General features: G+C 38.7%; 2 protein-coding genes across 19 annotated transcripts in view; one reads left to right on the top strand and one right to left on the bottom strand.

Moving 5' to 3' along the window:
• The window catches only part of CHLSN (cholesin), a 140,751-nt gene that overhangs the window by 65,445 nt on the left and 53,696 nt on the right, over positions 1-21,610 (bottom strand). The gene's annotated exons all lie outside the window — the stretch shown is intronic.
• Positions 1-21,610, top strand: part of GPR146 (G protein-coupled receptor 146) — a 54,645-nt gene that overhangs the window by 24,020 nt on the left and 9,015 nt on the right. For 4 of the 15 annotated variants that reach the window (XM_075104924.1, XM_075104930.1, XM_075104929.1 and 1 more), the window contains one exon: positions 1,218-1,259. Coding sequence is in view for 8 of the 15 variants with exons in the window: in XM_075104940.1 (XP_074961041.1) it covers positions 1,218-1,259 (42 nt within the window). In the remaining 7 variants the exon portion in view is untranslated. Of the gene's footprint in view, positions 1-1,217; positions 1,260-3,372; positions 3,500-5,584; positions 5,796-7,345; positions 7,457-13,046; positions 13,099-13,668; positions 13,777-21,204; positions 21,340-21,610 lie in introns of those variants that run through there. The other 11 variants (XM_075104935.1, XM_075104936.1, XM_075104926.1 and 8 more) reach the window with 9 other exon arrangements.

The raw sequence follows: 21,610 nt of genomic DNA, 5'->3' as shown, positions 1-21,610 counted from the left end.
ACTGGTTGCACCGTTTATTTTCCTTCGGTCCTGAAATGTCAGCCACAATATGTGAAACAGAGGACAAAGAGAGGCCAAGTGGAGCAGGGGAGATGCTGGGTAGCTCTGACTGTAACATCTGGTAGTAAAGAGCAGAACCAGTGCTAATAGTAGAGAAAAGGGGAAGGAAAAATGTGCATCAGAAAGAGATCAGATCTTTAACAGACCATTAATGCACATCTCAATAAAACTTTAATATAAAAGAATGAAATGGCACAGGCTGCTATCTTAAAACAATTTTTTCCCAAATAAAGCATCCTGCTTACCTCAAAATTCAGTCATAGGTAAGTACCCTTGAACTAGTTAATCTTTCTTTTTAGGGGAAAACCCATCTATCCTTAAAAGTTATCTTGTTCTCCTAATACTACTGTTCAATCATTTATCTAAGCTAAAACCCTTAAACGTCTTTAATGCCTACATATATATGTGGGTATACATATACATTTACTGTAAGACATAGGGAAATTAGTGGTTTACTTCATTTTTCTTCTCCTTTAGGTAAGTTACATCTGCATATTGAAATAATGGTTACAAATTTTGAGCTGTCAGATATATTATACTTTTCTTTTTATTATTTAATAAAATATACTTGTTCTCCATATTTTTTTCCCCACAATGCGCAAAGGGGAAAATACACACTTAGTATCCAAGGCAAATTAGCGTAACACAGTATGCCAAAACCACTACTTTCTACAATAACAAACCAAACTGACATTTATCATAGTATCATATTACATGACAAATATTTCGTATCGGAACTGTTACGTGTCAGTTTTAACCCACCAAGCATGACATCTTCAGTGAGGAGAAGGAAGGTATGTCTCTATTTTTAGACCAATCTATAATTTTTATTCAAGATCCTCGGTTCACCTCAAAAATGTAAATAAAACCATCAACACCAGTGTGATACTGTAATTCTATCACATTTTTCAGCTACAGTCAAGTCAGTACATGCAGCAACACAACACCAAACATCATTAACAATTATGTTCTAGATTTTCTAAACATTGGATGAAAACATTGGATAGTGTAAATGCTACACAGAGCATGGTACAGTGAGACATAAGACAAAAAAAAGTCATCTGTATTTATCAGAATTGATTACATTTTCTTTTAATTTCTTTCAACCACTGACGAACAATTGCTTAACCTGTTCTTTCTTTTCTTTTTCCTCCCAGTGGCTCAATCTCAGACTGACATTCTCCTGGGCTGCACCTCACGTAAGTACAGCTATAGCAATACACTGTGACTATTTTTGTATATGTTTATTTCACCAATATACAACAGTGAAAATAATTACCAAAATTGGGACTTCTCGACCTACTGTTCACTTCTGTGGAAAGGCACTGTAAGAATTTACTAAGCCCTCACTGAAGAGTTAACTAAGGCAAGCAATATTTACTCCCAGATCGTCCTCCTCCTCAGAGATTACAAACCAGCCACCTAAGCAGTCTCCTACAAACATATATCCAATTTACTACATCTTTACAGGTCTGTGAAATCTGGACTTCATGGAAGTGTCCCATGATCTTGAGGCACTCCAGCGCTCCTTGCCAGGCAGGGGAACCTCTGTCATGCAGAGGAACTGCAGAAACAGACTGGAGGAATATCAACACTCAGAAGGTTTAACCAGCATTATTTGTGCAAACTGCTTGCCAGTCCATCCGAAGAAGGAATCAAAGCTATGATGGTCCCCACCACCTGCACCACTGGCCCATCATGACAGTTAAAGGTGCCTGAAAGCCCACAGCCCACATTAATGATTTTTATACATTGACATGGGCTGATCAGGGAGGAAGAGAAAGGCAAAGCCAACACCCAGTCAATCAGCTTGGGCTAAGTCTGCAGGGAAGATGCACCTGTAAGAGAGCCAAACAGATTAAAGGGAGACACAAAACTCAGTCTTCTCCAAGTGGCCAGTACCATCATCTGAGCACTGACGGTGCAAATACCATCAGCACTCTGTGGGTGTAATTGTGTGCAGCCTGAAGAACGTGCTCAAGTGCAAAGGCTGGCACCTGCTCAGAGTGGTGGGGAGTAGGTGAGTTGTTCACCCAGGTGTAGTTAACAAGCAAAGGACTAGAAGCCAGGAATTATTTAATGTTAACAGCAGCTCTGCCAGTACCAAGTGCTGCTCTATTGCTCTCAGCAAGTCACTTAATCTTTTTTGTTTTCTCCTATGTCCAATGAACGTAACATTTTTGTGCCCAGTGCCCATCTCCCCAGTGTTTAATTCCCAATTTAATATTCTAGCCATAAATGCACTGACTCCCTTTGATAAAGTACAGTCAGTATCAATAGGTAACACTTTTTAAAAACTTATTTCCAACTATTGTGAAACAGGAGCTGAATGTTTATGGAGTAGTTATTTTTTATGTCAGTTTACCAAAGGGCCTCTTTAGCCACAAGCTTACAGCCAGAGGCCCCGAGGCATTTTTGGGAATGGAAACTTTTTGAGTTCAGCTTTTAACAAATTTCCAGTCCGCAGTATGTTTTTCATTAGTCTACATGGTGTTATAATAAATGATGCACTTCCTCTTCCTCCTTCATTTTATGATTTTTTTTAAACATGCAACAATTTTTTCTGTGTCTGTTTTCTATTACTTTCAATATACTTGACCACACTAATCTTAGAGTCTATGTGTAAAGACAGAAAGGATATGTTGAGTAAGATATCAGCTATGGCAAGACAAGCTTCTAATTTATATTCTTCACTGAAGGCTGATCATAAACCCATTACATGCATGCAACTCCATGAACAGCCATCCTTTCAGGTGCCATTGTCAAAAAGATAAAAAGTCCATTATCCCAAAACCTCAAGTTGGCCTAGAAAAGACTTCCATAAGGTATACACCTGCAAGACACTCTACTAAAAAAGTCTGATCCCATTGGCCAGATACAAAACATATGAAAACCTCCCTAAGCCTCCACGTAACAGAATTATAAAAAAAGTATTTTCTTGCATAGAGACCAACCTAATACTTCTCTGCATAGTTTTGGGTCTGTCCCACCCCACCACCACCCCCATCACACAAGAAAGTTTTCAATAAACTGGAGCAAGCTGAATGGGGGAGGGCACCAAGACAGCCAGGGGGCAGGAACACTTGCCCTGTGATGACAGGCTGAGGGAACTGGGCCTGCTCACGTTGGAGAAGAGAAGGTTTTGGGTGGACCTAACAAACACCACGTGGCACCTACAGGATGCTTATTAAGAAGACTGATTGAGGCTCTTTACAACGCTGCGTGGTGAGATGAAAAAAGACAATGGGCCTAAGTTGAAAAACACATGGATTCCAACATATAAGGGAATATTTTTTTTCTTTTTACCATTAGGACAATCGAGCGTTGTAACAGGTTGCCCAGAGGATGCACAGTCTCCATTCTCAGAGGTTTTCAGGATCTGGTCTGATCTCATAGCTGACCCTGCTTTGGGCAGGAATTTGGACACACAACCTCCTAGGTCCGTTCCAACCTGAATTATTCTATGATTGATTCAGTCCAGTAAAAAATAGTTAAGATTTTAAATATATTAAACAGAATGCATTCAGAATTTATTCAGACTATCTTTTCATTTATTCCCGCCACCTATTATAATCATAGACATATTAGTTTGCTAATACTGTGGTGCAGTAGGTTTTTAAATAATCATAGAAAAACAGCTGTGGATAATATTTAATCTCATACTCCCAATTTCCTAATTGAAATCTGAAGTGAAATCTTCCACTGGGGGGTATAGCTTTTGAATCAAAGTTCAGACAGGAGAAAAGAGGGCAAACAAAGATCTACCTTAATGAGTTTTGGACATGCAATGACAACAGCCATCAATCAACTTCGTAGTAAAATATCTGTGTCTCAGTTAAAATACTTCCCCGCCCCCCCCCAATAACCTCAGCTGCCTTTCCGTGAATGCAGCTTGTAGAGACACTAGGTCTGATCTTTCCAAAGGTGAAGTACCATGATCCTTTGATTATCACACTGAGTTCTTTGTATCACAGTGTAAATTGGCCCCAGCAAGTACAAACGTATTTATAAACGGCAGGTAACAGTGACCCAAACAATATCCCAAATACTTTAAAACTAGCAATATAAACAAACCATAGAATGAGGGTGACAGAAAGTTTCTTAAAAAAACCAACCACCAAACAAAAAACCAAACCAACCACCTAACATTTCAGCATTTTAAGTCTCCATCCTAAAAGCATGACTACTCACATTTAAATCAAGCCAAAGTTCTTTGTGCTGTCTTGTCTTACCCAAAACTAGTTTGGTGAGCTCTGCAGGAGGTCAAAAGCAAACGCCTTTAACATTGTACTCTCAAACATCAGCTCTGAAGTGTTTTCAAGGAATGTTCATCTCCTTTCTGGATGCATTACCACAGGTCCTTGCTAGTAATTTAACTCAACATGCACATAACACAGACACTGCAATGATTCAAGATAGACAAGGTGAGCATGTTGAAAGGGTTACACGCTTCCAAGCTCATGCAAGCCAAGCTCACTACACGTACTGGGGATTTCCTCACATCCCCCTGTTCCACCCCACTGGCTTGGTACATGTGCCACCTTCCATTCCACAGCCAGGCCAGGGCCTCCTTTCATTATCCATGTCTCCTTCACAAGTTACTCCTCTCTATTTATCACCACTGAGCTTTATGCCTCCAGCTTGCCCCAATCTCCTTCCTGCTGAGATCTACATCCCCTTCATACTCATTTCTGTATTATTATAAACCTTCATTCTCTCCCTACCAGCTTCCTCCCTCTCACAAATGAAGGGCTTTGTTCATCTTTCCCTTATAAAGTTTCAGTCTCCCTTCCTGGCAGAGGAGACCATGTTCATTTTGTAAAAAGAATCATTACTAAATGTTTTTTATTTGGGAGAGAGCCTGAGGTTCTCAAACACCACGTTAAACTTGATTGTGAGGATAGCAGAGGTGAGATCAGACATAGTATTATGCTGGAAATCATTACAGATGCCGCCAGTGGGTAACTGCAGCTATGGGTCTGCAAAACCTTTAGAGGCTGCTCTTCTTTTTTCTTTTTCTCTTCCATAGTTAAAACCGATGCTTATTATCACTTACTGCCATTTACCATCCCCAGCTGCCAAAAAAAAAGAAAAAATAAAAAGGAAAAGAAAATACAAGATTGTCTATACATTTCTTTCAAGAACACTGGGGATGTCTTTAGGAGTAGAAAAGCTGAGAGTTTTGAGAAAGAGAATATGAACCAACATTCATAAGCATTAACTGAACATTAACTAAACTAAGATCAGCCTTTAATTTTAAGACACATTATCCCAGCAAAATTCACACAGTTGGGAAAAATACAAAAAATCCATCTCTTTCTATAGGATATATATGTCTGGAAATATAAACAGCATTCCCTCTGCTGACCCTTCCAAGGAAGAGCAATTCACCACTACATGCCCCGCTGTATATATTTGCCTATTTTAAATATGTTTTATATCTAGTTGATACACACACTTTTTTTAAGATAGCCTTTTTATATTTTCACTTTATACATAACTTTTAACAAGAATTTGTTCCCAGGGGCTGACAGCATCCGGAAAATTAGGCTACGCCACCAAGAAGAGATTCCAGTCAAACATCATCATGTCTAGCATACTGTGTTTCATTTACAAATCTTTGATTTCTAAATGAATGGCAGTTCAAAGTACACATTAAACACAGATACCTTCTGCTTATGTATGTAGAGATTGTTAGAGATTAAGCTGCTTTTAATTAAAGACTTAAGCAGGTGTCAGTTCATGATACTCTTTGAATTTGGCTTAAACAGATATATGTTCCATGATTACCCAGCAGTGCACTTTAAATAAAAGTACAGTCAAAAAGATCTTCCTAAACAAAGCAAAGGAAAACTACTTTGTCGGATGGTTTCAGGTTTGGTACCACTCATCTGTCATATACAGAACATCATATATGTAGTTGGAAAAAGCATTCTAAACCACTTCAAAAGTAAAAAAAGTACTGCAAACAGCCCTATGAGACAGAACCCCAGGCCACACCAGATCTACTAATTTCAGTGGGGTTTTGTTCTGCCTCTATAAATTAATCTAACTACCAAAAGTTAATTTGCATTATGAAGGCCTAGAACAGATGTTTTAAAAGCATTCTGGACTCAAATAACCAGAGCTTTAAACATGGAAATGGAATTATTTCTATGTAATTTTTCTCTCAGTGTCACACTTTAGAGTGACAGCAATTTGAAGAGTACCCTGTCCCTCCATTAATCAAACGTTCTTTATTTTCTTTTTTTAAAGGAAATCCAAAGATTAATTTAAAACCATCTGATGAAAATACCTTAATATTTACCTTCATATTTTTCTGTAATGTATACTGAATTCAAGAGAAGTGATTAAAAAAAAATATCCTGGATGCTTCTCATTTCAAGATGTTAAATATTGGCTCTTATAAATTTCCATTACACATTGTCTGACAATATTTGCTGCTCTGGACGACATGAACTGTCTTTTAATTCTTACAGAGGTAATGATAATAAAGTCTGTAGAAGTTGGGCACAGGTGACATTTTAGAATTTCATACTTATTAAAAAGTCCCTCCTTTCAGGGTCTAATTTCACATAAAGTGTAAAAACTGGTTAGAACTGCCAAATGCATAAATTTTCTCAATCCTTTTTACCTATTATATCATCAGTAACAGCTACCCTCAGCCTGGTCTCCTAATTGTCCCTTAAATGATGGCACTAAACTTCAACACCTCTGCAGTAGTGTTACAGCTGACACCTGAAGACAATGATAGAGCATGCATGTAATTCCAGAATTAGCAGAGCTGTGGGAAGAAAATAACAAAGGAGACAGAGACAGCAAGCTGCAAGCTGACTAGGTCAGCGCAGAGGATGTGCTGTGGCGGGTAGCTGGGAGGATGGCTGACACCAACAGGGAGGCAAAGAGCACAATTGCCAAGACGAAGGATGCTGACCAGCTGGAGCTGTCACCTACAGCAACAAAGTACTAGCCTGTGTCTGGGATGCTGGTTAATGGGAGCTACAGCATGGCTGCAAAGGTGAAGTTTAAGAATAGGACAGGACGATTAGCATGAAAGCACAATTCTTGGAGCTTCAATTGATCCTAAAGGAAAAAGACTGAGCACTCTTGTAAAATTCAGGTTTCCATTTCCAGATACTTTTTTCTACTTCTTTAGTATCAACTACAGCAATATTGCACATAGAGAAACAGAAAAAAAAAAGTGGTAGAAATCAAGATCTGTTCGACTTGCTTCAGCAATAAGATATAAATCTGGAGTAACCGCAAAGGCTTGAATCTCAAATAGGCACCAGTGCAACCAAGGGCTACAGCTGGCTCCTGAATGTTACCAGTTTCTTGTCTGGAGACAGTGTGAGGGATCTCCCTTATCTAGGAAGGGAAAAACTGCTAAAGTCAGGTAAGATTCTCCCAGCAGCTATGGTAGGCACAGGTGGATCTTTGTATGGCTGCTCCACCTCCTGTTTTATATGCTGGGAGCTGGTTATGTAAGTCGTACAAACTAGGACAACCATTTCTAGGTTGTTTTCCTTTGCAAGCTCTGGGCTGCCAGGAGGAACCGAGAGAATCCAAAAGCAGCTTCCCTTCTGTTGGTCTTTTGGGTATTTCTCTTTGAAGTGCCACCCTAAGTGGCTGCTCATCCACCAGTTCTGTAGGTAGTCTTCAAAGCAATACTTTCCACTATTAAAGCTTAAGTACAGAAACATACAATTAATTAAAGAAAGCTAGTGGTGTTGTTATTTCAGCCTTTTATTTCTACTTGGTGTCAGACTCTTAAGATGCGAGTACTCTTTGTAGTAGGATCTCAGACACTCTGGAGAAAATGCTGAACTTTATAGACTGTTCTGATATGGTTCATGTAACACAAACAATTCCAGATAACGATTTCGCTACCACTTAAAGGCAAAAAATAGTTCTAAAATCTAGAAACAAAGAGTCAGACTCCACAATGGCTCTACCTACTCTGCAGATTTAAAAGAAGAGTAAGCCTAAAATTAAATTTGATATGGAACAACTGCAAAGTAGACTGGCTGGGAAGTTTTTGTTAACGCACAAATGGAGCACTTACCTACCAGGTGGCTGTAGTGCAACAAAACACGCACCTACTGCTGCTTACAAGTAGTGGCCAAAGCCTGCATTACTGGTTTCCAAATATTTTCCTGGTCTGGAATGTTTGTAAACCATCCTCTTTCCTGCTGCCAAACTCCAGGAACACTCTCCAGGTCAGTTTTAGTCCTCAACTGAAAATATACCCCCACGTTATTAAGTACTATTTTGGAGAAAATATTTCAGTGAATCTGTCCTAGTGTCATGGCTCTCCCATTTCCACATAGCATGTATGTTGTATATTTTCATTCTTTGAGCACAGGATATAGCCATAATTATCTCATTTTCTCATAGTACAAACAGTCTAATTTTTACTCATTGCAGTCAAGATTTTTGTTGCATTCTTCCTCTGTTTTTTTCTTCCCTTTAAAATTTGCTATTAACAACAAATACAACAGATTCACGCTATCAGAATACCTGTCGGGGTAGAGATTTATTAATAAATTGTATTTTCAAATGAACATAGATCAAAAGTGGCAACAGTAAAATGGACAGCTAGAGGAAATGATGTTTTAAGTCCATTTCCATTCTCCGTATCCTTTAAAAGAAATAGTTCTTCAACCATACAACCTCTTTTAAAAAGATTTGTGTGCAATAATTTTCACCAAAATCTGGAAGGCTTCAAGAAACAATGCTCAGTCAAGCAGATTTAGAAGCTAGGAGCGCTTCATGGTCAGCTGGCTATGAAATCCTGCCAGCTAGCCACGTCTAGAGCATGCAGTCTGCCTGCTTTACATCTTTTTTACAGGGTTGAAGGGTGGGGAGGCTGTACCCAAGCATTTTCTTAAGGAAGACAGTAAGGCCTAGACTTCTTCCCTTCTTATACATCTCCTCTCCTGTGCTGCAAGGTGAGCTGTAGTGCCTGCACCCTGTCCTGTAGTCTTCACAAAATACACCCAGAGGGTTAAAGCCCTTCCACTGTCCCCACCACCTGAGGTCTGCAAAGGGAAGAGCTGCTGAAAGCCTGACAGGAGAAGGTCAGGAGCAGTGTATTCTGTATGTTTGGATTAGCCCACAATAGCTAAATAAACTGATTTAATGCCAAATGACATTTTCAAACAATAACTAATAAAATTATCCAAAGTATGCAGAGACAAAAGATGCACATAGATGCACCAGAATACGTCTCTTAATACATCTACACAAGCAATGACCTAACAGTGAATTTCGTCGTTTGGCCATTCAAATTAGATGTCAAATATAAAGGAGCCCAAGTTATAAAGCCTACTCACTAGAAAAGACACAAATACTCCTGCCTTGCCCATTATTATCACTCCTATTTGTATGCAACGCTCAGTTTTTGTCCTACGTTTTTAGCAGAGAACCACATTTTTGAAACAGAATCATGGTCTTTTCAAAATAAATAAATAAAAGGCATGCTGCTGAAGTGAATCAGAAGCTCTGAATACTTTTGGAAAGCTTCTCTGAATTAGCTGGGTTAGCAGGTGTGAGGGATATTCATGAAAACCACATGAGGATCCTGAATCATGCCAGCAGAGGAAGGAGCTGTGATGGATCCAGATGCTATCGCTCCTCTCCCAGCCTGTTTGCCACTGACCCACTGGAGGTTCCCACTCCTGTAGTGATGGAGCCAGGGCAAGGAAAATTACGTTTATGCACCTGACTCAGCAGCTTGAGTTCACTGCAATGCCCCTTAAAAGGGTGGACTTTTGTGGTCCATTTTGGAAGTCAGACTGCGAGAGTGCAGGGACATGTGTCCCTCTGCTGAGGCTGCCACGAGGCCAGTAACCCTTGGCAGGAGGGAGGCTGTGCCGTCCCGTCAGGGCAGCGGCGCATCCAGCCACCGCAGCAAGTTTCAGCAGAGCTTGTTTGCAGATGGCCCTTAGGGAAAGCTGGTTGAATTTCTCAAACCAGAGACGCTGGTTCTGAAGAATGAACGTATGATTAATAGGGTTGCAGCACTGGTACAATTGTGGTCGCCTTTTTAAGGTTTTCCATCAAAGTGCTTACAACCTGAAATATTGTATCAGATTAAAAAAAATGAAGAGGACCAAAAGGTGTGCTTGTATAAAAGGCAGTTCTAAAGCAACTACTCTAAAATTTACAATTAAGCCTTGCTTACTTCAGCTGATCTGCACATGCAATTTCATTTTTTAAGTAATTAATGCATTTTCAGGCATGTTATAACCAAATATGACCTTGGTGAATACTCACACTAAGATAAAACACAAACAGTCCTGAATGGATCCCATTAATATTACATCTTACTTCTACACTTAAAACAACAGTACTGAAAAATAAGAAGAAATGTCAGTGGGGACTGGCCAAATTCTGTGCACTGAACAAGGAGATCTTTGCCCACACCACAGTCCCTTTGCCATGTAGCACCAACAGTTTGCGTTCCTCTGAAGGTACCATCATTTCAGCTTAAGATAAATGTATATTGAGGAATATTTCTGATAATCCTTTTATATGAATAACTATTCTCTACAGACAATTTACACATGGGTCCAAATGTACACCCACTAATTCACTAATGCCATAGTGATGCTTCAACGAAACCACTTCAGCTCATAAAAATAATATTCTGGCAACCACAGTCCTAAATAACTACTTTCACTTTAACCTTGTGATTTGTTTAATCCATCTGAATCACTAACTCAGTACCTAAGTCTAAGTTACTCCATAGAGCACTCCTAAAAGATGAACTTCTGAAAGTCATTGTATTGCCAAACAAAACTGAACAGAACTTCCTAGGTTTCGTCTTATTTAGCTCCTTTAAGTAAAAAGTATTACCAGAATTGTCTATCAATTCATATCAGATATGGCAGCATGTCAGAAACATCAGCACCTCAAAAATGTGGTGACTTCGTCATCTGAACCACTATGAATTATTCTGTAAATGAAAACGTGCACTGCTCAATTACAAATTTCATATGAAAAAAAGTTACTTGTAATTAGGAACTTTAGGACTGTGCGTTAACTTCATAGAACCATCGACAATGAGAACTGTATTTGGGGGAGGATGGACAGGGAACTGCCATATTTAATTCAGCATGTTAATCAAGCCAATAGCAACAGTATACTGCATCTGAAAATTAAACATGTGAGGAGACACCCAAGGCTTCTGTGATCCCTGCTGCTCAGTGGTGGTAAAGTATGATAGGTTATGTATGTGTTTCACTCTCAGGCTGGACTCCCATCCAGCTGGACTTCTACCACATGCACAGAAAAAACATCTGGCTTGTGTTTAAAGGTGTTTTAAGTATGGGCTAATTTTTCTGGCAGATCACAGAAAAGGCTCCACCTTTACTGAGGCTGGCACTTGCTTACTTTGCAATGAGGCAGAGTTAAATAAGTCGCTAAAGTAAACCTCAAACACCTTCGTTCACTGTTTCACGCAGCCCCCTTGCAGCTGTCTGGCCAGGACAGAGTCTCAGCACAAAGCCCCATGGGTCTGCCCCAAGAAATACTTGGGCAAGTTCTACAAGTGAGGATATTGTTAAAATTTGGACCTTTTTGGTCAAAGCATGACAGTCTCCTCTGCCCCACAACTACCCCAGGTTACTCCAGACGATCACTGACAAGTGATAGTTACAGAGCATAACCATGTAGGGGATTAAGTATCTGCACACTCAAACAAGCCTCAGGGAAGTGTGTTAGACAAACCTGACCAGGATCATGTCAAAACTAGCAGGTTGTGGACAGTGCAAACTGAAGTAAGTGATGACTGGCAGGGCCTATGACAGCAAGCAGTCGCCTCTGTAAAACCAAGAGAGCAACAGACTTGAAGGAGCCACGTTATTACCCTCTGCTCTCCCTAGAGACCAAAAGAGTATTATTCCATCTCCCAATCTCTGCATTTCTCTCCTGCAAAAAGCCTATGCGCTAGAGTTTATGAGGTCTGAATTTCAGAAGGAAAGCACACTTTACCTTAAACTCTATGCCCAGCTGTCACTGCTATGTTATCAAACGTAAATCAACAAGGTTTGGGGGTTTTGCTCTGTATTTCAAAATACAAACCATGCATAGTGGCTTAACCAAACGAGTGATAAGCATAAAATATTACAAACCATAAAAAAAAAGAAAAAAGCATAATCCCGGGCTGCCCCACATTGCCTTCTCATAGAAATATTACTTCTGAGATTAAAGAAGTGCTTGTTTATTTTACAATTTGACCATTCTCCAACAATAGAGCCTTTAATGGAAAATATTAACGTGGGACCTACAAACCGAGCCGCTATGTTATAAAGATTGTAAATAGAGACTTGGGGTTTTTTTACTTTTATATAAACAATAAAAGCTTAGCCAAAAGGAACAAAAAAAAAAAAACCTGAACTAGGCAAACAGTTAGGTCGTAAATATTAACAATCAAAAAAGTTCTCAAGTTCCCAGGTGTTAACCTTAGAGTTTGTCTTAGAGTCCCGTTGTGAAGTTTTAGCTTATAAGATACTGTAAGAATAAAAATAAGCAACTAATGGTATAAAGTAAAAAAAATACAGGTATGTTAAATACACTAAAGAAAATACAGATGCTATATACATGCCTAACATGAATGACAAATTCTGCATTCATTTTAGGGGTCAGCTCATTTTTGGTTGATAAGTAAAAGCATATATTACACTTTATTGCTTTGAGGAGGAAGGAAAACACATAAATTAATTCTTTATTGCAGTTTAAAAAGGTAAATTATTTAAGGACTGTTTGTATTCAAGCTAAGTAGCCAGAACCATGGTATTACATGCTTTTTATTCAAATTGAAAGAATTTACATTTACCTAGCATCTCATTAAAGTAAGATGATACAGCAGTAGCATTTTCCTTACTTTTTTTCTTTTAATTAAAATGTTATTTCTGAATGCTTAAAATAATTCTGAGGTTTACAGTAAATATTTTTTAAAGCACACATTGGCTCTTTTTCAGGTCTGATGTTGGTTACTGTCTGAACTCTCCAGAGGGCAAGTGGATGTTACAGGTTTTTGCTAAATAGCATTGTTTTTCAAAGGCGGGAAGGGATATGACTCTCCAGAAACACAGCTGTGATGAGTAGCTCTAAAGAAAATAAAATTTTACTAACATAATATTTTTGCTAGTTTGGCTTATTTTGCTCCAGGTTTATTACTCTGTAACATGCACAGCAGAATAGCTACTCCTATGGCAAAAATTATTTTCTTGCACTGAAAACGCTCTCCCAGTTTGATGCAGCCGCTATTTGTCTCCTGTTACGTAACTACACCAAAGGCTGAACTGTTCTCGAACCACAGGAATGTCCTTTCAGTATGTCCGTTCCAAAAAAAGACCCCTAAAAATCCCTTTCACAATTATGAACACAGTACGCAGAACTGTCCTTATGGCAGGATCAGGCCCCCTGTTTTTGCAACAGCCCTCTGTGCCAATAAGAGCGTGCAGCTGAAGCTTAAAGGATTATGTGTATGTATGTGCAGGGGAAATCACATGTATACACAGAGTTTGGTGCCACCACCGAGGGCAGTGCAGCGGCGTCAGCGGTCTTGTTCTAAGCTCTCCCATTGTTTACTCCTACTAGAGAAATGAGAGATTGGAGTTTCTACTGAGCTCACTTTGAAAAGGGTCTAACTTGATGGGCAAAATGTTACTGCCAGCCATCAAGAAACAACAAGGCCGTGCCGACCAGGTGAGAATTTTAAGAAGTTCACCTTTTAGATTGCTTTTGGTTTTTAAGAGCCTAGAAACAGTTTACATTAATGCATATAAAACGTGGATCAGTGAAAATGAATAGTGCCATCTCTACAAACCAATGTTCAGTGTTTAGATAGCAGTTTTTCAGGAAAAAGGTCATTGTTTAAATTTGTTATCTGGCTGTCCAAAAGAAAGTTACATTAGGCTTTTTCTTAGGCATATTTTCATGCTTTTGCACATCAGGCTGGATTTCTTATTTACTATTTCTTTATGTACTGAGCATGTGCTTTTAAGTGTTTTATTAATTGCTCCGAATAGATGAGATCTCAGTTTTTCTGTATATTAGATCTAGAAGTATAACAGTATAGCAGAGGAACTGATCAAAAGTTAATCTAATTAGTCTTTAATAAAGCAAAATTATCAATGAAAGTGAGATACTTATGAATCTTCTATTCGTAGCATAATAATAAAACACACAGCAAACCATACTTTAAAATATTACTGCGAAGCAGCTAAAAGACACAGCAGTAACTAATTAACTAATTAATCACAATTAAGCTGCATTTTCATTTATATTGTAAAAGAAGGTAAGCCAAAGGCAAACTTCAAAGCACCAAAAATTTCCTAACTGCTTGCAGCAGAAGCTTTGAATAAGCAGAACGACTGCTGTCCTTTTCAGCCTCCATAAGCATTTATAACTATGCTAATCACCATGATAATTGCAAATCTGTTTTCTACTGTACTTAGCAGAAGACCTACTTTCCTTTAGGGCTCTGTCAGCTGAACTTTATGTCCTTTTTATATAAATGCTAAACCAGCATAAAAAGGCAGCACCCTATTTCTCATGCCAGCATCACATCCTTCACATATTTGATTGGCCCCATCATTTTAGTCAAAACAGTACCCCATGATTTCAACAGAAGTTGGACTGATTCTGAAATGGTGAAAAAAACCTAATGAAATGTCTGGACAAAGTGATTCATGTGAACATCTATGTGATCTGCACATCAGAATGATTCATCTGAATTCTGCATACAGGACCCGAACATCAGATAAGAGTTTATCAGAATAGTCTGGATATTTTCCGCAGCAGCTAAATGTAATGCTCGTTTAAGTGAAGATAGGCTAGGAGGCTCCAGTGACCTCCCTGCAATCTGTGGTTTACTGTTGGTATGCACCCTGTGTCTGTGTGGGCTATGTACAAACAACCATTTATCAATCATTACTAAGAAACTGGCTCTGTGACAAACTAATTACTCCTCAGGCTTCCACCCATTAGCACAGGAGGAAGCAGATTATAAGTTTATTTTATATATCAAGCCTCTATACAGCTCCTGCAGTAACAAAATCTGCTACAGAAGTTGTGCTTTCTTCCTGCGGTGTGCAAGACTTTTAAAAACATGTGTACCTATCGAGGACACTAAGAAATCTTTTAAAAAAAACCTGTTCAAATTAGAGGGAAAAAAAATACCCACCAAAAAAAAAACCCACAGAAAATGCTGTATGGTGTGTGAATTGATACACTGCAATTAGCAAGCACTAGTATTTATTTCAACGTCATTTATTTGGCTATAGTCCCAAGAATTTGTACAAATCCTAACCATGGCTTCTCAAAATACTGTGGATTGGACAGAATGCAGGTAACAGGTGGCTACAGGTAGTACACTCAAGGTGTAACTTCACAGATGGTTTTGAATGGGAGACTTTAGGTTTAGAGAGTCCTGGTTTACAAAGCTTCCAGGCTCCTTTAGGCATTTCTTTCCCCAAAAATAGTTTTGGTTTCTTTGCCCTTGGAAACATTTACCCAGCCTCATACTGGGCTGGAAAAATTGACATCCATTAAGAATATCTAAGGAAGCATCCCCACCCACACACCTGTGAAGTATAGCCAAGGACTCAAATCAAATCATCAAACACTTAAAACTGTCAAACCCTTTGCAGCATCCTGTAACAAAAAGTGCTAAATGTTATTACTGGCTTTTTCAAGTTTGATAGCAGGGCTGTTCCATATATAATCGGTGCAACGGGGAGCCTTATAAGAAATCAAGACTCTTGGTAGAAAATTTTGGTAAATAGTGGTAAAAAAACATCCCTGATAAAGTGGAGTGGGGAGTAGCAGCAGTAGATGGACAAATCAGAACCCATTCCTGTCGGTAAGATGCCTCTTATTTAATTTCAAGCCTCTGGTAAATAAAAATTCCTACTCCAAATCTTACAGTCTAATAATAGCGACCTTCAGATCAGCATTAATATTATACTAGCCCTCATAGAAGGTAAAATTAAAAAGTTTTATTCAGTCATTGTAAATGTAGTAACATGTAATCAGTAAATACACAAGTTTCTTCAAGAGGCAGCTAGAAAATGGGATTTCCTTCACCAAGCAATAGAAATTAAAAGCCACGAGTGTCAAGAACAAGATGTCTCAGGCTTGCTGGCAATTATCGGAAAGATATCTGTTTATCTTCAATGGATGTAACAATATTTGAAGTTACTTTAGCCTCAGTACAACTCTGCTGAGGGCCAATTTTCCCCTTCAAACTCTAAACTCAAATCAGTTTTATATTCATTATTATAAATATTATCTGAGAAAGAACTATGTCAATATTTTTGCATTTACTGAAAGCCTGGTCTCTGCAGTCTAAGTCTGTTTCACAAGAGTTTCCTACACAGTCAACGCGAAGTCTTGTTGATGAGTCACTAGGTCAGCTTTCACCAATGTTTCTAACAGGAAATGGCATTATATTATAGTTTCCAGGAAAACTACCATCTGTGCCTCCTGTCAGTCTTTGCAACTGGCAGCAAAATATCTCTGGGGAATGTTTTCATACTGCCAAATTTCAGCAGTGTTCCCTGTCACAAGTCCCAGGCATGGGTGAAGCTAACAACAATCGGTTAAGATAAGAGCTGCTGTTTCCACCTTGCCAACTCACTGGGCCAACTCATTTACAGAGTAATTCCAGCAGAGTCAGTGTGCTTTGATGCTCTGTCCCCGGATAAATTCAGTCTGCAATATCTAGAATACGGATAATTTGCATTAATTCTGATTGGTAAGAATCTGTCTTCTTTACTGGAGTGATGCTGATTTACATGGACCAGAAGCACAAAGTTCAGTTCATACACATTCCTTACCTGGAACCCGGGCAACGCGAAAATGCTGGAAATGCAGAGATCTAGCCACTTCCTCTCTCATAAGAGGTGCAAGTGATCTGTTTGCACCAACGATCCAAACAAAGTAATCAGTGAAACGAAGTCTTGTAATTTTATATTTTCTCAAATATGAAAAAGGCCTCAGCAAATGATTTTAAATTTGTCTCCATGATCTGGTGATCTTTACATAAAAAGGAGGAATTTATAAGTTTCATAAACATTTTTACCCCAAAACCAGTCTTAACTGACTTGTTGTTCAACAGTTTAAGTGTCTGTAGGTACTGTGGGGAAAACAACCCTATAGTTAAATATTGGTGATTATCATGTAAGCAAGATCCTTTAATGAAATCACCCACCTACTATATTCAATGCCTTAAGTCAGAAAAATGAACTAAATAATCTTATTAAAAACAGTGGGACGAAGTGCATCTATCATGTAAATCTACTCAGTCCCAGCTACTCTGAACATCAACATCATGATAGTAAGAATGCTTTCTGAAGGTGCATGTTATCCTTGAAGGATCCATTGAGTTGAAGTAGTTCCTATGAAAAGAAACTACAACTTACGTTCAGTTTTACATTGAATGAAAATATTTGCTACAGTTAATGGGCTTGTGCGCTCTCCAAGAAACTGAAATTTTATGTGTTAATTAAGTCTTTTGGTTTCTGTGGCTCACCAGTTACAAACACAGTGAAAATTCTGCCAGAGATTAAATTTTTTAAAAGATCTTTTTTCACTGAACCAGTTAAAAACCTAAATATATATAGCAACTTTCAATCATCTTGACACTGAATTTTATTTAAGTTTGTTGCCACTTAGATTTAAAGTAGGATAGCTGCATCAAAATCAGCTTCCAAGTGCTCTGAAAACATGGACCAGTAACTGTAGTAGCACTAACTGGCTGTTTGTATTCAACAGTCTGAAAGGTGCCATCTACTCTGCTGATGCTTAAAAGCTGTCAGTTCTATTCCAATTAGTCAATTTTATAAAATCCGGAACTCAAAGCACCTTATGAAGCCTTTTTTCTAATACTACATTCATTCTAATTATTCTTGTTATTTAATACACCATAACTTACTGGAAGTGAATATGAATACTAGTAAAATTACAGGGGTTTTGTTTGGCATATAGCTCATTTTTTTAAGAAAATTATTGCCTAGTAGATATTTGAGCATCTCAACATTGTGTCTCATTTCAGAAACGCAGGCAGCTAATGCTTGTAGACTAATACAGGTAACCGCTGCGTAAATTCATTCTGCCCGATGGAATACCCTATCTTTAGAACTGCACAAAAATAGAATTCATTTCACTTCTTGCAGTAATGAAATCTTAAGCCACAACACATCTATGATGTATTAAAAGCTGCACTGTTCACTCATGGTGAACAAAAAAAGAAAAGATGTCAGGTTTTCCATATAGAGGATCTTTTGGAATTCAGTGATAAAGCTAAGTCAGGAAGAGGTGGAGCAGACGACCAGTCACACTCATCAGACACTGGGACACAGAGAATTTAACAAAACATGATTGAGTTTATAGAGTTAACCCATGCAGAGCCCCCAGAGCAGCTGTTTCTGAGCAGCTGTGAGGAGGACACAGCCATTGGCAACCTAACTCCTGCAGAGGCCCTATTACAAAGAAATAAACAGCATTAAAAAAAGGATTTATCTGGGAGTGGCAGATGTGCCTGGCAGATAGCATGTGTCTGAACATGGGACTCCTTCCACACAAATCTTTAGGGGCCTTAATGCTGGGCTATCTCCTCTCCACAGAACTCAGTCTCCCCATTTTGAAGGAATTTTCTTTGTCACTTCTGCCCTGCAGTACTTGGTTATTACAGCCTTCCAGACCACTACCATCCTGCCACTCTCTAACACATATAACAGGCTCTTAAAAACACCCTTTGGCAGTTTTTATTGTTGTTTCCAGAGTAGTTGATCTTTTTGTCTTTTTTTTTTACTGGAGTATATTATCTGTTCTCATAAGCTGTAAGCTGCTTAAAAACTAAGGGGGGAAAAAGTGAAAAGAGAGAAAATACAGTTATCCGTTTCTGATGGATACACGTGTTGTTTTGAGCTATCTTCTATGAACTCTGAACACAGAAGAAAGTTCTTCAGTTCTAACCTAATATACCAAAGGTGCACATCTTGAAAAGCAGTTGCCATAACTTAAAATCAAGTTTTCCTCTCTTTCTTCCAAACCAAAGGAGCATCTGAACTCATTTGTTGATGCTTACTGATCTGTGACAGCAATTTGCAGAGACTTACTTCTGACATGGCCTTACATGAACTCGGACTCCCAAAGATATGAAAAATCTGAACAGAAACAAAGTGTGCAGCTGCCATTGTTAACACTTTTATATTATATGGAATTATGTAATAATAATAACAACAACAACATTAATGTAAACGAAAGGTTAAAACAGAAGAACGTTGCATCTGTTCAGAAGGCTGCCAAGAGGCCGGGGCAGTAAGCAGATTATGATGGCACAAGTGGGATCTGAATGAGCAGGTAGCTGCTGTGCAGATGATTTGCCACAAAGATGGTGCTTACAGAATGAAAGAATAAACAAGTGACAACAGCTGCCAACATCTGTGGAACAATGAAAAGGTCACCTAGCAAGTGAGAGAGGGCCCACAAGAAGGAGTTAAGTTTTTGAGTGCTCTGAAGACTATATATATTCAGAATTTCTGGAAAAACAGAGAGTGAGCAACCTCAAAGGATGACCAGAGCAAAATGCGAAGATCGATTTCAGAAGCATGAGTACCTCTGTATTCATTCCACACATGACAGGAATACACCCTTATAGTTCTTGAGAATTCAATTTTTGTTGTTGACTCACCATGCCTAAGAACAGCCTGAGATGTCCCATGGGAAAGTAAGAGAAGTAAGAAGTGAAAGAGTATCGTAGTCAGAAAACCTGTGATAAGTCTGATATGACATCATGTGTGTCATACGAGCAAACGATGATGGGAGGTGCAGCCTTAACTGTAATGGAGTCATCAGGGAGAGATAAAGCGGAAAATAAGGGCCAGGCAGATGTGAAAAACAAGGAAATGTACTTTTTAAAAAAACAGGGAAATGCATGTAAGCATTTATGTCTGGACAGAATGAACACTTAAGGAATAACACTGGACGAAGGCGAGGCAAGAAGTTATAAAGCTGGAAATAGACTCACAGCATTGTGCAGAATTAAGCAGGGGTAGGCAACAGTCGGATGGTATGAGTCAAAGGTCATTTTTCAAAGTTTTTAATTATTGTTATGCTGCTACTAAAGCAAGTTCATACTGCAAAGGGAATGGGTTTAGAAAGCCAAAAACTGTGCCTAATGGCGAGGGTGAAATCAGCGGGACCAGGAGGCTGGGCACCTGCTCTTCCCATGAGTTCACTTGCCAGGGGTGGCAAACTCCTTGTTCCATGCTCCCTCTCACAGCGCGACAGACAGAAAGTGCTTCTGTGGAAAGAAAAAAACCACCCCTTTTCCAACTGACCTTTTTTATTGCTTTTTTTAATTTGTGCTTTATTTTAAACATCCAAGACAGGGTTATAGTCAATGCTACTTTATATCAATTATTCTTTTTGTTCAGTCATGGGTTCTTTCACATCATATTGCGCTGAATTAACTACATTATAAAATGGAACCGATATCAATTATAAACATACCACCTGCCAAACTGGTCAATGATTGCACCACAAAGACAGAAATGATAGGGTTGGAAGGGGCCTGTTTTTCAGCCCAGCACCCAGTATCAAGCAGGATTTTCTTCTCCACTAATGCTAAAAGCATTTTATCTGAGCTGTATCATTATATTATAAACAGCAGCAACTCAGCAACTGCATAAGGAAAGTATATTCTGAAACCTACTTGCCTGCACTGCTGCATTTTTTCCCCTCACACCTAACTTGGGCAGTATAGTTTTACTTTTCTGTATGTCCAGCCAGCAAGTCTTCTGTTAGTCCCTATGGCATGTGTATAAGCTGGTGAGCCTAAAAAAAAGTCACGTTACCCAGACTGCGAGGTAATGGCAGTGCAACACTTCACTCTCTCGCACTTGAGAGCTCAGAGTGCTCCCCTTAAGGTACAACTAACTGCAGGTATGCTATTTTCCAGAAATACCGATCATCCATTAGTTACATTTTTAAGAATTAATCCATAAATAATAATTAGCCTGTCACTTTCAAAAAGCACCTTACAAACTGATGAATAGCTGACAATCTACTAAGTCATGGTTTATGCATATATTTAACACTTCAGGCCAATCTTTTCTGTTTTCTTAGTCTTGATCTGAAAGAAACTTGTGCCATCCAGCAAAGCTCTGCACAGCGCTCAGCGTTCCTCTATGCAGGACACTCGGGTTTTAGTCTCTATAGAAATTAAGAGATCCTGTGAGAACTCTAGAAGACCTGATGAAGGTAGGAGTGTTAGGCCTGTTTAGAGACTTACTTTCTTGGCAACAGCTTGATTAGCTATGTAAGGTTTCTAATGATATTACAGCTTGTGAAAACACATATTCAGAGGTTAGACAACCTAGAGAAGAGCTATTTCACATATAGACAATAACAGAGCAAGTAAACAAATCATTTATTGTCTAAACAAAAAAAAATCTGCAGAGCATGAGATAGTGCTACAGCTGGATAAAGGTTTGGGGTTTTTTAGTCAAACAAAACAATCAGAGTGTAGAAT

The sequence above is a fragment of the Phalacrocorax aristotelis genome, chromosome 10, assembly GCF_949628215.1.
Source record: "Phalacrocorax aristotelis chromosome 10, bGulAri2.1, whole genome shotgun sequence".
In the NCBI taxonomy this organism is placed as follows: Eukaryota; Metazoa; Chordata; class Aves; order Suliformes; family Phalacrocoracidae; genus Phalacrocorax; species Phalacrocorax aristotelis.
Note: the sequence above shows the minus strand (reverse complement) of the source record. Positions and strands in the feature narration are given on the sequence as shown.